A 14,852-nucleotide genomic window follows, 5' to 3' on the forward strand; every position below is an offset into this window, starting at 1 on the left:
AAATTCTTTACATCTGCTGTGTTAGAGGGTAATGCAGGAGGTTATTTAGTGAGACCCTTGTGGGTATTGGAGATGAGCATCCAGAGTGCCAGACACCCTTGGTAGACAGAAACTCTTCTACTGGAGCACGGCAGCCCACACTGAAGGACAGCCCAAGCTCCATCTGTAACAAGGACCTGGAAAACCTTCCACTTCTGCTCTTTTACAGTAAACTTGTCAAGAGGTAGTCAGCTCCCTCCTGCTTCCACAGCTTCTCTGCTGCCACTTGGCCAGTTGTTTTGAGGCTCAGAAATATTATCTACCAGGTTGACAAAGTCCACCCTATTTATGGATGAACCACCCTTCACTAGACTCCTGGTTTTTCTAAAAATGTAACAGCACTACAAATCTAAACACAGAAACACATTTAAAAAGAAAGCCAAAACAAAAATCAAGGCATTAGAGTTGTGGATTAAGTCAAAATATTTGACTCAAGAAGACATCAACATCCTCAAGATTTTAAGACAAAAAGACTAGGATGAACATAGACTGAAAACTCATTAATAGTATTACTACCTGACTGAAATGAAAAAGGAGCCAAGACAATCCATATCAAAGCTGGAACAACAACCTGAATGAGAACACCTCAAATTAAAACACAACCTCTGGTCAGAAACAGCTATTGATGAAACTCCACCTTGGCTCTCCATCACCAAAAGACCTCTCTCTGAAAACCTCTGCAGCAAATCGCACAGAAAGACTTGTGCATCTGGCAGACTGTAAGAAGAGAACACAACTCCAGTGATAAACATCAGAAGGTCCACTTCACAGAATCCCAGAACCATCTTGGTTGGAAAAGACCTTGAAGCTCCTCCAGTCCAACCATGAACCTCACACTGACCGTTCCCAACTCCACCACATCCCTCAGCACTGGGTCAACCCAACTCTTCAACCCCTCCAGGGGTGGGGACTCCCCCCCTGCCCTGGGCAGCCCATTCCAACGCCCAACAACCTCTTCCGAAAATACTCCCTAAGAGCCAGTCTAACCCTGCCCTGGTGCAGCTTGAGGCCATTCCCTCTTGTCCTGGCGCTTGTTCCTTGGGTCAAGAGACTCATCCCCCCTCTCTGCACCCTCCTTTCAGGGAGTTGTAGAGGGCGATGAGGTCTCCCCTCAGCCTCCTCTTCTCCAGACTAAACCCCCCCAGTTCACTCAGCCGCTCCCCATCAGACCTGTGCTCCAGACCCTGCACCAGCTTCGTTGCCCTTCTCCGGACACACTCGAGTCATTCCATGTGCTTTTTGTAGTGAGGGGCCCAAAACTGAACCCAGTCATTGAGGGGCGGCCTCACCAGTGCTGAGTACAGGGGTAAGATCACTTGCCTGTCCCTGCTGGCCACCCTATTGCTGATACAAGCCAGGATGCCATTGGCCTTCTTGGCCACCTGGGCACACTGCTGGCTCATGTTCAGCTGGCTGTCAATCCATGCCCCCAGGTCCCTCTCTGACTGGCAGCTCTCCAGCCACTCCTCCCCAAGCCTGTAGTGCTGCTGGGGGTTGTTGTGGCCCAAGTGCAGCACCCGGCATTTGGCCTTATTTAAACTCCTCCAGTTGGCCTCAGCCCATCGCTCCAGCCTGTCCAGATCTCTCTGCAGAGCCTCCCTACCCTCAAGCAGATGAACACTTCCACCCAACTTGGTGTCATCTGCAAACTTAATGAGGGTGCACTCAATCCCCTCGTCTAGATCATCAATAAAAATGTTAAACAGGAGTGGCCCCAAAACAGAGCCCTGGGGGACACCACTCGTGACCAGCTGCCAACTGGATTTAACTCCGTTCACCACCACTCTTTGGGCCCAGCCATCCAGCCAGTTCTTTACCCAGCAAAGCGTGTGCCCATCTAAGCCGCAAGCAGCCATTTTCGCCAGGAGAATGCTGTGGGAAACGGTGTCAAAGGCCTTACTGAAGTCAAGGTAAAGAACATCCACAGCCTTTCCCTCATCCAATAAGCAGGTCGCCCTGTCGTAGAAGGAGATCAGGTTTGTCAAGCAGGACCTGCCTTTCATAAACCCATGCTGACTGGGCCTGATCATCTGGTTGTCCCGCACATGTTGTATGATGGTACTCAGGATGAGCTGCTCCATCAGCTTCCCGGGCACCGAATACTTCAATATTCTTCAATACCTCATTGCTGTGCATAACCATTTCAAGTTAGTCCTGCTTATCACATGACACCTCTACTTAGCCCTTTTATCTCATTATGTAAGTAATTTGCACAGTATTCTCCAGCCACTCGTTTCAAAAGGCGTTTAATCTTTTGTAGTGCAGAATCCCTACCTGTCACAGTCTCTTGTTACACCTCCAGTTCCAAAAAACCACTATGGATACTTTTGTAAAATTACCAATTCATGCTGACCTAGAAAATAAAACAAAGAGAGTGCTTGGCTTACCTGACTTGGCATGTGCTATGTTCTCATCACTTAGCATACCACTGCAACAAACGCTCTTGGGAACACCGGTCTTTACCACCATCTCTCAGCACAGCCAACTCTGTGCTCTGCTGTACCAACCCAGGAGAAGGGTCAGTATTTCCTTCAGTTAAGATTTCAAACTTGCGTTTTATAAACAGAGAAGGAAAAAAGCTGGTTTTCATTCAACATTTTCAGGGGCTGAAACTGGCAATTCCAAAAATTCAAATTATTTCAAGTTACTGCCCAAGAGAAAAAACAAACAGGTCTTCGCAACACTTAAATCAAGTGGCTCATTCCAGCCTTTATTAGAATAATTACAACTAAAAGAAACATGGCACTTATATTTTCACAGCAGGACAAGCACCATAGCAAGTAATGTGCTACAAAGCTATAGCAATACAATGGAAAAAAAATAAAATTAAATAAATCAAAACCAAAATTTGCTGCAGACATTGCAGCTTTTTCTACGTGGAAACCACACCTCTCAGGATAGCAGAGTGCAACGCAGAGGCAGCAACAGCATCATTCTATGCTCGGAGAACTGGGGAACTGTTACACCAAACAGGGTATCACCTAACTGTGCCCTAAGCCAGAGTGAAAGCAGAAGGTGGGGAAATGAAGGTGGGTTATTCATTTGGCTCACAGTCCTACTCAGTTCCCTTCTTCCAGCACAGCAGGCAGTTGATTGTCTCCACTCAGACAATGGCTGCACAGTCACTGAGCCATCTGGGCCTCCATGGCCTGCGCTGTCCATTCTGGGGCTGTCTGACTTATCTTCTCCAGCAGGTTGTTAACCTGGAAACACAGCGACTGAATCTGCTTGTCCCAAGTTGGCAAAGCTTCACGAGCTGCAAAAAACACAACCACACACAAAAAAAACCAACCAATACAAAACAAAGTGAGTCTTAGCAATTCCCTTGCCTTTTCAACTGCAATCTTTTCTTCTGCCACTGCCCTCACCCACCTCACAGAGAAAGCCTTCCTTGCAGCTACATCATGCTCATTCAGAAGCTACAATGATTTTGTCTGTTACAAGCCTAACTCCCGCACTGCAAAGTAGAAATGAACAGAGGCTTTCCCGGTGATAGGGAGGGTGCGTGAAGTGTCGTCCCCCATTGCGGCAAACTCTGCCACCTCCTGGCCACAGCAAGAGGCAGCAAGCTCACTTCAGACGGAACACATTAAGAAACTTCATTTCCTTATCGTGTAAGGCAACTCAAAAAGCTCACTCTGAATGGTGCTAAAAAAAAAAAATTACTGTGGTCGAACTTACTCTCAAAATGAACAATTCCGTCAATCTGATCAATGAATCCATTCATGCGACCCTCAGTTATCATCTGAGAAGCTATCTTTTCTGCCTGAAATAACGAAGAGAGAAAGATGTTACAAACTTCTTCCATTCTGAAAGAAGTTAAAAATTATTAAGACTTTATACTCCTTATGGGTTTTTCAACATCTCCACCCACTGGGGGGAGGAACCTACAGACAACACTAATTATGAAATGATTAGACACAGTATCAGTGGCATGTAATTCCATTATTGTTCATTCCACACTGTGTACCCTTCCTTCTCAAAAGATGTGCTAGATATTTAACCTTCCTCATAATACGGAATATTTAATTATTTCCTAATATTGACCTAATTTTTCTAATATTTACCACAGCTATTTTCTTCATGTCTCTGATGTTCCTTGTTTTCACAAAAGATGTAGAAAACTGATACCTTAGCTGCAGGGATCTCTAGTAATGCTCCAAGCTCTTCAAAAGTAATGTTGTTGTAAAGTTTGCTTGCAGATAGTAAGTTGTGTTCAATAACAGCTCTGTCCAGGATACTTGAACCTTAGGGGTCAGATGAGAAAAAAAAAATCCATTGCTGTAAGACTGAAATACTTGGTTTATATTGTAGAGCAGATGAGTAATGCTTTTTTCCCCATGGGTTACATGTGCAGAAGGTCCAGATGCATCTGCCTTGCATCAGTGTTATGATACACAGAAGAAAGCAAACAAAAAGAAACGGATGGCACATGGTTTAAGACAGGTAGCTTAAACCCTTTTATTTGATTTCTAGAATAATCAAGTGGAGCCTTTCATTTTGCTACAAGACTCAACATCTGAATTGAGGGAGATTGACCTCCTGCGATCAGTTCCCAGCTTGCCAAATGGAAAGACCATTGCTTTTTATTATTATTCATTATAGCTCTTAGTACAATTAACCTCTCTCTTACTGTGCTTGTACAGTGATAAACCCTCATCTAATTTCTCTCTTCTTAACAATTTAACTCATTTGCCCGTTAACCTCTAGTTGAAGATAAGCACATTATTAAATACCAACTAACCTGCATTCTTTAATTTACACGGACAAACAGTACAGGTTATAAATAAACAACAATTGACCCAAGGAAAGGACTGCAGCTTACTGTTAGCAAAGTATCTTTAACCAGTTTTCACCTCTGTGATTACACAGTTGTTTATTTGTCCTTAATCAACAAGCATTGTTCACTAGGAAGGTTTTCCTGATTAAGAGGTATTTCATGCTTATGTATTTTTCCACTTCAATATTCTTCTAATATAGAAAATTGAGATGAGTGTGTTTAGGATTCCAGTTCTATATTCGTTACTTCACATTATTTCTCACTGTTCAGCAGTTCCAGGAAGAACAGAGCTAATAAGATGTCAGTGAGATGGATCAGAAAACAATTTGGAGACAGTGTGAGTTGGTCCAAGTCATCCCCTCACTATCTGTCATCTTCCTGTCAAGTCACAAAGCAGTTCAAATAAATTAATCATCCACACAAACCATTTACAGCCTACATGCATGTCACATGTTTCTACGTATCCTATTTATAACAGTGACTTAGGGACTGGAGAAGTTCAAAAGGCCAGAGGCTCAATGTACGAGGCAAGGTTAGAAATACTGGGAGGCTGTCAGTGAAGAGGACACTGCATGGACAGAGAAACAAGGTTTTTACAAGTTATCTTCTACAAGAATATTTCAAAACCTTAATAGCCCATCAGAAAGATGAACTATGGCTTAAGAAGCTTTGCTATTAAACTATACTCATAAGGATAACATGCTGGGAAATAATTTTACAATAATCATATAAGCAATCCTAAATTCTTTTTCATCACACTCCTTGACTGCCCTGGGCAAGTCTAACTCCTGTGGATGAACACTTAGCATCACAAGGCTTTAGAGAAATACGCACCGTCGGCTGTAGTTGCTTTCTGGTGAGGCATCAGCATAGCTGCAAACTCTTGCAGTTGATTTCCACGGATAATTCTGTCGAGATACATTTTCTCCAAGATCCCATAGGCTGCAAGCTGCTGGCATCTCTCATCTTTGAAGAGTGTAGCAAGCATGCGAGAACGCTGTTGCCCTAGGAGTCAAGAAGAATCCTCATAAATGATCACCAAAGATAAGGTAAAGAGGTAAACAGAAATAAACAGAATCTTTTTTCTCAAGACATGCAATTAACCAACAAAGCTCTACCAAAGAAGGAACTTGGTTGTGTTCAGTTCCAAAACACTGTTTGCCACTGACTATCTTTTGCGTCTTTAGCCAAGATGCCACCTTACCACTGGCAAAGACACAGAAGTAACCCAACTCTGAATTAACAGCATGCCAACAGGTAATTTTGTCACGGAGTTCACAATTTTGGATCCCTCCCCACAAGTAATGCACAAGTTGACTTGCTTCAGGGGATATGAAATACCCATGTCGGGTCTTCTATACAAAAATGTAACGTGTATTTTACCTGCTGATGCCAAAATAGTACAATGCAAAGCATGCTTCAGCGCCTCCAATCGCTCAGTTTCATGGACTATGCTCTTATAGGAGAGCTCGTTGTATCTTTGGGCAGCCTCAATGAACTTTCTTCTGTAATCAAGAACTCGAGCATAGCAAACCTAGAAAGAAAGTACATGTCAGAAAAAGAAAACTAACTGGGGTGGCTGCATAATAAAGGTGTTTATAAATTGCCACATTATCAGATGACAGCTCCCCTAAATATTGCTCTACGTGTCCTCAAAGGATTAGCTTGACTTGTAAAGCCCTTGCTAAAATATAATGGAAAGCAACTGAAAGAGCATTTCCTAGCACTATTCATATGTTAAACACTGCAAATGTCTAAATGCCAGAAGCTAAGTAAATGACATATTGTACAGCTGATATTGTACTTATGTAAGCTTCCCCTTCACTACTGACATTGACAACTAGCTCTTATGTAGCAATTTATACCTTTCAAGTGTTTGCTTTTCCCTTTCAGCACTGTAACAGCATCTGATATTTCTTCTCTCCCTTTCTTTCTGCTTTTCTAATGCTTACAGAAAATATGTACACTTCCAACTGAGTGCACACTTTAAAACATCGCATGGAGGAAGAAAAAAAGAAAAGGGAAAACCAACAAACCAAAACCACCATACCCTGAGTTGCAGCTCATGGCACATCTGCTTTGTGTTGGTGAATTTTAAACACCGCCACACTTGATTGATAGTCACACTACAGTTATCATAATTTGTCCCAATTATTAAACAATTTGACTAATTAGTGTACGAACTATGTACACAGTAAACCCACAAATAAGTGGAAATATCAGCAGTTACTTTACTACTTGAGGCTTAAAGCTACTTTTACTATTTAATTACTGGAGGCAGGGGCTTCCATTGTCCCTAAGATTGGATGTGAATTTTTTTCCCCTCTTAGATTTACAGACAAAGGTGGAGGCAATATTTTCAATATTTCAGAAGCTTTGAAGCCTGAGTTTTATTTTCAATCAGTAAAGCTGGCATTTAAGGAACCTTTACAGACTTATCTCCAAATCATAAGGAAGGAGCTGTTTAATTATTGCTAAGATATGGCTCTCAAGCTCCCAAAATCATTTAGAAGCTTTTCCCTTTGTCACTTTTCTCACTTTGAATTTTTTAGTAGCATTGCATAAAAACATCTCAGTGTGGAATCATCTCCCTTCAGAAAGAGAAAACGATACAGCAAGTTAGGCAACCTTGTAATGGATTTGCAGCTGTTCATTAGTTGATTCATTCTGAAGCAGGGAAGCTCGATTAATATAAGCTTCTGCTTGAACTGGGTCATCATCCTCCAGATACAGCCTGGCAATTTTCAGGTAGGTCTCCAGTTTATAATCTACATTGTATTGCCTGTAGAGAAACAGAAAAGCAAGTGCTCAGAGTTGCTCCACAACTACCCTTGCTCTAGTTGTTCTAAACATGTATTATGATTCTTAAGCACTTGTCAATGTTTGCTTTACCCTGCTTTTTTCTTCCTTACACCAAAATTTGTGTTCTCTGCTCAGGGCAAGGAAATTTGAGATGAATGCCAATACAGAACTGGCTCCTACAAACACCGGTAGAAACAATGCTGTCCACCAAGACACAAATGTACACTCTAATGATCTGGTTTTAGTGGATTGGAAGTTTGCCATAAGTGGTGAGCCAGTTGAGTTAAGCAGCAAACTTGCAGAGGAACAAATAGATGCTAAATAAGCAAAACCTACAGCAATTCCTTCTACGTGCATACAGAGAAAGAGGATAGAAAGGGCAGCCAGAGAAAAGTAACAGCAAGGGTTCTAGAATTAAAAAAACACAAACAAATAAAACCCCACAAAAAAACCCTCAGCTGTATTTGTTAATATTCAATTTCAAACTACGTCTTCATTTTGAACTGTAAAGGTGAACACATGGAAGAACTGCCACCTTACAAGAACCTTTCAATAACCTTAGGAGCACTTCTGTAAAATATTATCAAAAAGGCTGCTTTATCAACAAGACTAAAAAATACTGCAAAACTCCTGGTGCAGTATTTTGACCCACTAAACTGTTTACTGTAATGTATAGTCATCAAACTATACTTCTGTCATCTGGCAGTAGTTCTGGCCTAAACTACTGAAACTCTGGGAAAATATGCAACCTCAAAATTCTCACTCACTGGTCTAGTCAAATACAAAGGGAGCAAGTATATTTAACAACACAGAACTGTATCTAGCACAGTACTTACTTTTGCCCCGTTTCCAAAGGGATCCCCACCAGTACTTGTGCTGCATTTCTCCAGTCTTCTTCTTTCTCATAGATTGATGCAAGATGTTGCCTTATCGAAGCAACCTAAACAATAATAAAATCAATAGCAAACACTATAAAAGATGAATGGTTCTGTATTAACTTTCACAATACTTGTTCTTGTTCATGAACCCCCTCAACTGATACCCCAGCTTCACAAACACAGTAACGTGCATGCACGCAACTCTTCCCACGTCAGGAGTCCCACGTGGGACTCCTGGGTCAAGCTTTACTATCGAGCTTCTTAAATACCAGTGCTGATTTGAAGCATTTCCACTTAAGCTTGTGACAAGATAAAAGGAGTTTATCTTCAGGGAACGATTAAGTAGCAACCTTTTATAAAGCTTTTAAAAACATGAAACAAGACTTTCAAGAACTGGAGCACCGAGATTCACAAGCCATTTCCTACAGTTGTACCTCACATCATGCCTGTGAGATAGGAGTGAGGTGAACTATGAATAGAGCCTAATGCAGAAACTTCTACTTTGTAGAGCAGCTGTCAGCAGGTAAAATACCAGTGCTTACAATCTGGGTTTTATAAGCAGAAGTGTGGGTAAAAAAAGAAATTATCTGATGTCTTGGATTTAATTCATGCATAATTATTATTACATATAGGCAAGCATGTTTGGTTAAGCCATAGAGTAAAAGCTGCTTAAAAAGACAAAAAGAAGCAAATACAAATCATGACAGAAACTGCCTTGCTTTTCTTCTCAAATACTAGATCCTAAAGGCTTTTTATATAAACATCTTCTATAAGAACTCTCAGATAATGGTTGAATACTCATACAACAAAACCAAGAACTGAACTGAAAAAGGACTGCAGCACATTCAGTAGTTAAGTAGAATTGTGATTTCAAAAAAACTTTTTTTATCCTGCTAAAATGATTATGGCTAAAATACAAACACAGAGGTATTTATTCTGAAACAAAAGCTATTTGTCAAGATGCTCTTTACATCACCTGCCTGTTTCAGTAATTGGGTAAAATGCAATACAATGAGTACCAGTCTGTCTCTCAACAGTACCTCCAGTAGCACAAGTATTGTTTCACTGTAAGAAGCCATTTTCTGGTAGCGGAGGAATTACATGCCCAGAATCTTGATGACGAGACAGAGTCTGTATTCTTTGCATGGTCCTAAATACCCTCTGCATTTAGCTCTGGTTTTGCATGTACAGGAATGCAAAATTGGACTCTGAGCAGGTACATGTTTTGAACAGCTTTTTAAAGACTTAAAATACTCAGCAGATAAGGGAAAAAAACCCCAAAGCCAAGCCTGCAAACCAAAACCCCTTGTCATTGATCGCTCACCTGCTCTTCAAATGAAATAACTCTAGGTTGTATCTTTTCCAAGGTGAAGTGGTAAATTTCTTTGGCTGTGCTGTCAGGAAGACTTGGAAGATGGGTACAGAAATCTGTCAGTAGCTGACGTGAGATCACTAGACTGACATTCTCATTCACCACTGGTTCAGTTACGCATGGAAGAAAAACACAAGATGGATGCAGTGCTCATCAGTGCCTTCACTGTAAGTGATAATTTGCTTTTATAGTAAATTTGAATAGTTCACGTTTTTAAAACCATATCCAAGTGAAGGGTTTTTTTTTTCTTTGTTTTTAAAAGGTGAATTTTTTTTCCTCTCAGAAAGTTTTTTTACACTAGAGGTCACCCGAGTTCTAACCCCTGAGAGATAATAATGAATTTCTCACTTTGATTTACAGTTTCATTATGAATCACTGTTCTCATTTGCTGAAATATTTTGGACAAAGTAAACCTTTAGGCTAAATTTCACTAAGTTTATTCTCAACTTAAAAAAATTACAACAGGTGTAATTTATAGAGGTAAACGTAACACAAAAAAACCCTAACCGTCTCTTCTTGACAGTTTTTCAAACTTGAGACAGGGGAAGAAGGGGATTGTTAGTTTAAATACCACTGGGCATCCAGCATCAATTTTAGCATACCACAGATGCTACTTTGTTTTCACCTTCCAACACTGTCACACTGGAAAGTTAAAACAACTTACAAAGCTTACAAGTCTATTCTCCCGTAACTTTTGAACGTGGCGATGATGATCCCTCTTCTAGCTGTGTTTGAGATCCAACAGGACCACAATAACATGTATTTACGTAGCCTCACGCACACCTAACCAACATGCAGTCCCACAGACCTCTGGCCTTCACTCAGCGTGCAACCAATTATGCCAGATGCACTTACTTGCTTCTACAAAAGCTTTCAAAGCTTCAAGTTGTTCTACACCCGACAGCTGAATGGCTTTTTCCAATATTTGACGATATCTGTCCACAGATTAAAAAAAAAAAAAAAAATCACTCATAGGGCACATTTTTTCACTAACATACTCTGTTTCTCTGCTTATTTTCAATGTCAGAGCCTTGCTTTTGCTTGTATTTTCTACACCTTTCAGGTGACAATTTTCCAAAGTGTTTGTGCTCAAACATCAGGAACATTCATCTAGAATTGGTATCTGGCTCTTTTTAAAGCCCAGGACTAGATTCTCAGATAATACAGCTTACCATGTTGTTATCTGAGAACATATGCGCAATTCTGAAAAAAAAAAAAAAAAAAAATTACACCCCTAGGATAGCGCACAGAAAAAGTAACGAAAACTGTAATGCTCATGGATTGAAGTTAATAAAGTTAGTAAAATGTTCAAAATGCCATATTCAATGAGAAACAGCATTGGGAGTGGGAGGCAAATAGTATGTTACGGTCACTTCACATTAGCACTGGCACCGACTATGCATTTTTAGGCGTTTATTCCTGCAAAAACAGAAATTCCAGGTTTTGTGCTTCACAAAGCTAATTAAATTTTGCCTGGGCCAAAACCTCAGTGTCTGTAATAGTGATGAAGTACTACGTTCACACTGAAGTCACATTTTGAGGGGAACGTTTCCAAGTTGTACATGAAAGTCCTAAAAGTGAAGCAATTCCTCTAAAAAATAAGCAACTCTACTGGGACTCAAAGAATTTACATTTGACTGAACCCTCGGGGAGAGAAAAATCTATGTGACACACTGCACTGTGCGTAGCTCAAACCCCAAGGTTTGCCATCCAAAATATCCAACTAAGGAAAATAATAACAACGGAGTTACGTTAGCGATAGCAGTGGAGAAAAATAAATTCCCCGACTTATCAGTCTGGCGCAGCCGACCTCTGAGGGGCGGCAGGCAGACACGAGGGAGCTACGGCGAAGGGCTAAGGCCCCACTGAGATACTAGGGCACCACCAGCACAGAGCAAGCCGTCGTTTGAAACAAAAAAAACCCAAACCAAAATAAAAAAGACAGAATCGTGAGGTGAACTCTTTCTTCTTTTTATTTAAAGAAGCGCGGCAGTTAAGCAAGAGCCGCCTCCCCTGCCCAGGCCCGGCAGCCTCCTATCGCTCCCCACCTCCCTCAACGGCCGTAAACCCAACGGCCGCTTCCCCTCCTCGCCCCGCTACGGGGAGGCCGGCATCGGCACTCACTTGCCCGCCAGGTCCTTGTGAGAGCCGCTGGAGTTCATCAGCTGCGTCAGGTCCTGCCTCACCGCGGCCGCCATCTTCGCCAATCCGCCGCCGTGTCCCTGGCGCGCGGGGCGGACCTCCTACCATAGAGCCGCGCCCCCAGCGGGCTAGAGGGGCCGCCGCGCCGCAGGGTCACGTGACAGCGAGCGTCGCCACGGGCAGAGCCCGGCCGAGGGCATCACTCTCGGGCGGGCCCGACACACACCGCCCCCCGCCCCCCCCCAAGGGCGGCACGTATAGAATTATATACGTGTAAAATCACGTGCGGGCGCGCGCGCGCGGCGGCGGCCTCCCCCCGGCGCAGGGCCAGATCCTGGTCGAGCGGCGCGCGCGGCCCCGGAAGCGGGCGGCCCCGGAAGCGGGCGGGGGGCGGTCCCGGAAGCGCGGGGCGGGGCGGCGCGCGCGCGCGAGGGGCGCTGCGCCGGCCGTTGCCAGGGCGGCGCGGCTCAGTATTATGGGATGCGGCGGGGGAATGGCGCGGGGCGCGTGATTTTGAACAAACACGGCGGCTTCGTCGCGGGCGCTGCCGCTGCCGCGGCCGCCGGGCGCGGTAACGGAGGGAAGGGGGCCGGCGGCGGAGCGAGGCGTGGAGAGCGTTCGGTGACGCCGGCGGAGAGAGGCATCGGGAGCTGCGGAGGAGGAGGAGGAGGAAGAGCAAGAGCGCCCACCCGCCCGGTGAGTGCGAGGGGCGGGAAAACGGCGGCGGGAGGACGCAGAAAGGGGTGCGGGCACGGCCCCGCTGGCGGGGAGGCAGTGGCGGAAGCCGGGAGGGAGCGGCGGAACGCTGACAGTCGCCTCCCGCTGCGAAGGCACAGGCCCGGCCCCGCTGGGCGCTCTCCCCGCGGTGGGGCGGGCTCCCGGGCGGCCCCGCCGACCTCCCCGGGCTTGCGGGGGTTAGCCGTCCCGGTCGCCCGTCCGCCGCCGGGGATGTCCTCTCGGCGGGGCTTATCGCCGCTGCTCGCCGGGATCAGTGCCGCCCCGAGCCGCAGCGGAGCGGCGGGGTTCAAACGGACCCGGGGAGCGGCGGGGAGGCTTCCTCCGCAGGCCGGGGCGGGGGCTGCGCGGGCCCCCGCCGCCGTCCCCTTCGCTGCCGGTCCGGAAGCAGTTGGGGTTTGGCGGCGGGGCGGCTCGGGGGTGGGGGGCGCCCCGCGGGCGGGGGCAGGTGCGGCGGGGGCGGGCCGCGGGGGGTGGCGGTGACGGGGTGAAAATGGCGGATCTTTCGAAATACGGTGGCGGCCGCTGACGGAGCCCGGCGGCTCCCGGCCGCCCTCGCGCCGCCCGCCGGTGAGGTGAGGCCCCGGGGGGCGCGCGGGGGGAACGGTCGCCGGGGGGGGGGGGCGGGGGCCGCCGTTGCCGGCGTCGCTCCATGCTAACGGTCGTGGCCGCCGGGGCTCGCCTCGCTGGGCCTGGAGCCGGCGGGGCCCGGCTCCTCCGGTCCGCGGGACACCGCATCGGTGGTTGGAGCCCTCGGGGTCGGCCGGTGCCGGGCCCCCGGCCGTGGCGGCGGCAGGAGGCAGCGGCGGGTGGGTTAGGCCCGGGGACGCCCTGCTCGCCAAAGTGGCCGGCGTGGGCCGGCGGAGGGGACCGGGCTGGCCCCTGCGGACCCGCAGGGGCCGCGCCGGGCTGGGGCCGGCCTGAGGACGTTCTGCCTTTGTTTGCGGGGATGTTCGCTGGGCTCTGCCCTGCGGAGTGGGGGGCGGTGGAAACGGCGGAGAGTGTTTTCCGTGCTCCTTAAACTCCCCCAAGTGCGAGGGTGTATCTGGGCTGTCAGCGTGCTGCTGCGCGGCCGCGGGCAGCTCCGAGCTCGACGGCAGTTTAACTGGACCATCCTTCAGTACAGTCCCAGCTTCTCTCCATCGCTCTCGCTTGTTATATTGGCAGTCAGAATGTGTTATTAATTATTTGTGGCTTTGACTTTGAAGCACATCGTGTACTAATTAAGTAATGTTTGGTGTGGAAGTTTTGAGTTCTGGAAAGCACTGAGGCATTGAGCATGTGAAATTATCTACTGGAACATAGTGTGAACAGGAGGAAAGCTCTCAGACTTCAGATTTCAAGTGAAGAAAGAACAGGTATTTAAATGGTCTTTCATTAGGTTCATCCTTCTGAACAGTTGCTTGAAATCTATTACAGTTCTTGTAGAAAAGACTGAATATGCAAAATAGTTTGGAATATTCTTTACAATGTTTACATAAAGCTGGCAATAACAGGCAATTGCCTTGTGCATGTGGTTAGCTGATGCACAATAGCTTTTTGGCTTATTGGAGGCAAGAAGAATAGTGGGTTATCAGCTGAGAATATTTCTTCTGTCAGGGGAATCCTTTTGTAAAATAAAATGCGTTAGACTAGTCCTTTTTTTTTTTCCCCCAAGACATCCAGTTTACATATGCGTCAGCAAGGAGTAACTGTTGGTTACATGCCTCGCACAGACATGTATCAACATACAGAGATATGTACGACTGTATTGCTCTGTAGGCCGAGCACTCTTAAAGGCTAGCTTGGAGAGTATGTTAGAAAATACAGCCCAGCTTCTCGAGTGGGTTTAAAAGGTGCTTAATGCTTGTTGTAATGTGGTAAGGTTCAAAAGTTTGTTCAGCTAGAATTCTCGAAAAGCTTTAGTGGTTTCAGGTTGAGTATCTGCTAACCACAGGTAAATTTGAAGTTATGGCAATGAAGAGTGCTGTCAGATTTCAGCCTTAGAGACATTATGTCATACATTGGCATATCTTTTATCTTAGGTTTTGAAAAGCAGTCAAAGCCCCTTAGATTCTTTTCCCTTACACTTGTTTGAAAAATATTTGGGGGAGGGAAGTAAGGT

General features: G+C 45.6%; 2 protein-coding genes across 2 annotated transcripts in view; one reads left to right on the forward strand and one right to left on the reverse strand.

The window, feature by feature from the left end:
- Positions 1 to 2,723: 2,723 nt before the first annotated feature.
- On the reverse strand, positions 2,724 to 12,342 carry COPS4 (COP9 signalosome subunit 4). The gene is made up of 10 exons (XM_074867562.1): positions 11,996 to 12,342; positions 10,727 to 10,806; positions 9,824 to 9,975; positions 8,458 to 8,561; positions 7,448 to 7,601; positions 6,203 to 6,353; positions 5,654 to 5,824; positions 4,171 to 4,286; positions 3,721 to 3,805; positions 2,724 to 3,295 (listed from the first exon to the last, which is right to left on the reverse strand). The coding sequence occupies exons 1-10, from the start codon at positions 12,067 to 12,069 to the stop codon at positions 3,162 to 3,164; spliced, it is 1,221 nt and encodes a 406-aa protein (XP_074723663.1). The 5' UTR covers positions 12,070 to 12,342; the 3' UTR covers positions 2,724 to 3,161.
- A 101-nt stretch (positions 12,343 to 12,443) lies between these two features.
- Positions 12,444 to 14,852, forward strand: part of LIN54 (lin-54 DREAM MuvB core complex component) — a 41,333-nt gene continuing 38,924 nt past the window's right edge. The window contains exon 1 of the mRNA XM_074867566.1: positions 12,444 to 12,709. The gene's annotated coding sequence lies outside the window, so the exon portion shown is untranslated. The remainder of the gene's footprint in view (positions 12,710 to 14,852) is intronic.

This window comes from Strix uralensis, chromosome 4 (assembly GCF_047716275.1).
Source record: "Strix uralensis isolate ZFMK-TIS-50842 chromosome 4, bStrUra1, whole genome shotgun sequence".
Taxonomy (NCBI): Eukaryota; Metazoa; Chordata; class Aves; order Strigiformes; family Strigidae; genus Strix; species Strix uralensis.

Bases quoted from the DNA above. Each gene is read 5' to 3' on its own strand.
- COPS4 (XM_074867562.1), bottom strand. From the start codon at position 12,069: ATGGCGGCCGCGGTGAGGCAGGACCTGACGCAGCTGATGAACTCCAGC. The intron at 7,602-8,457 runs GTAAGTACTGTG...GTTTCTCTACAG, and splicing joins CCTTTGGAAACGGGGCAAAA to GCAATACAATGTAGATTATA. The intron at 5,825-6,202 runs GTAAAATACACG...CTTGACTCCTAG, and splicing joins TACTATTTTGGCATCAGCAG to GGCAACAGCGTTCTCGCATG.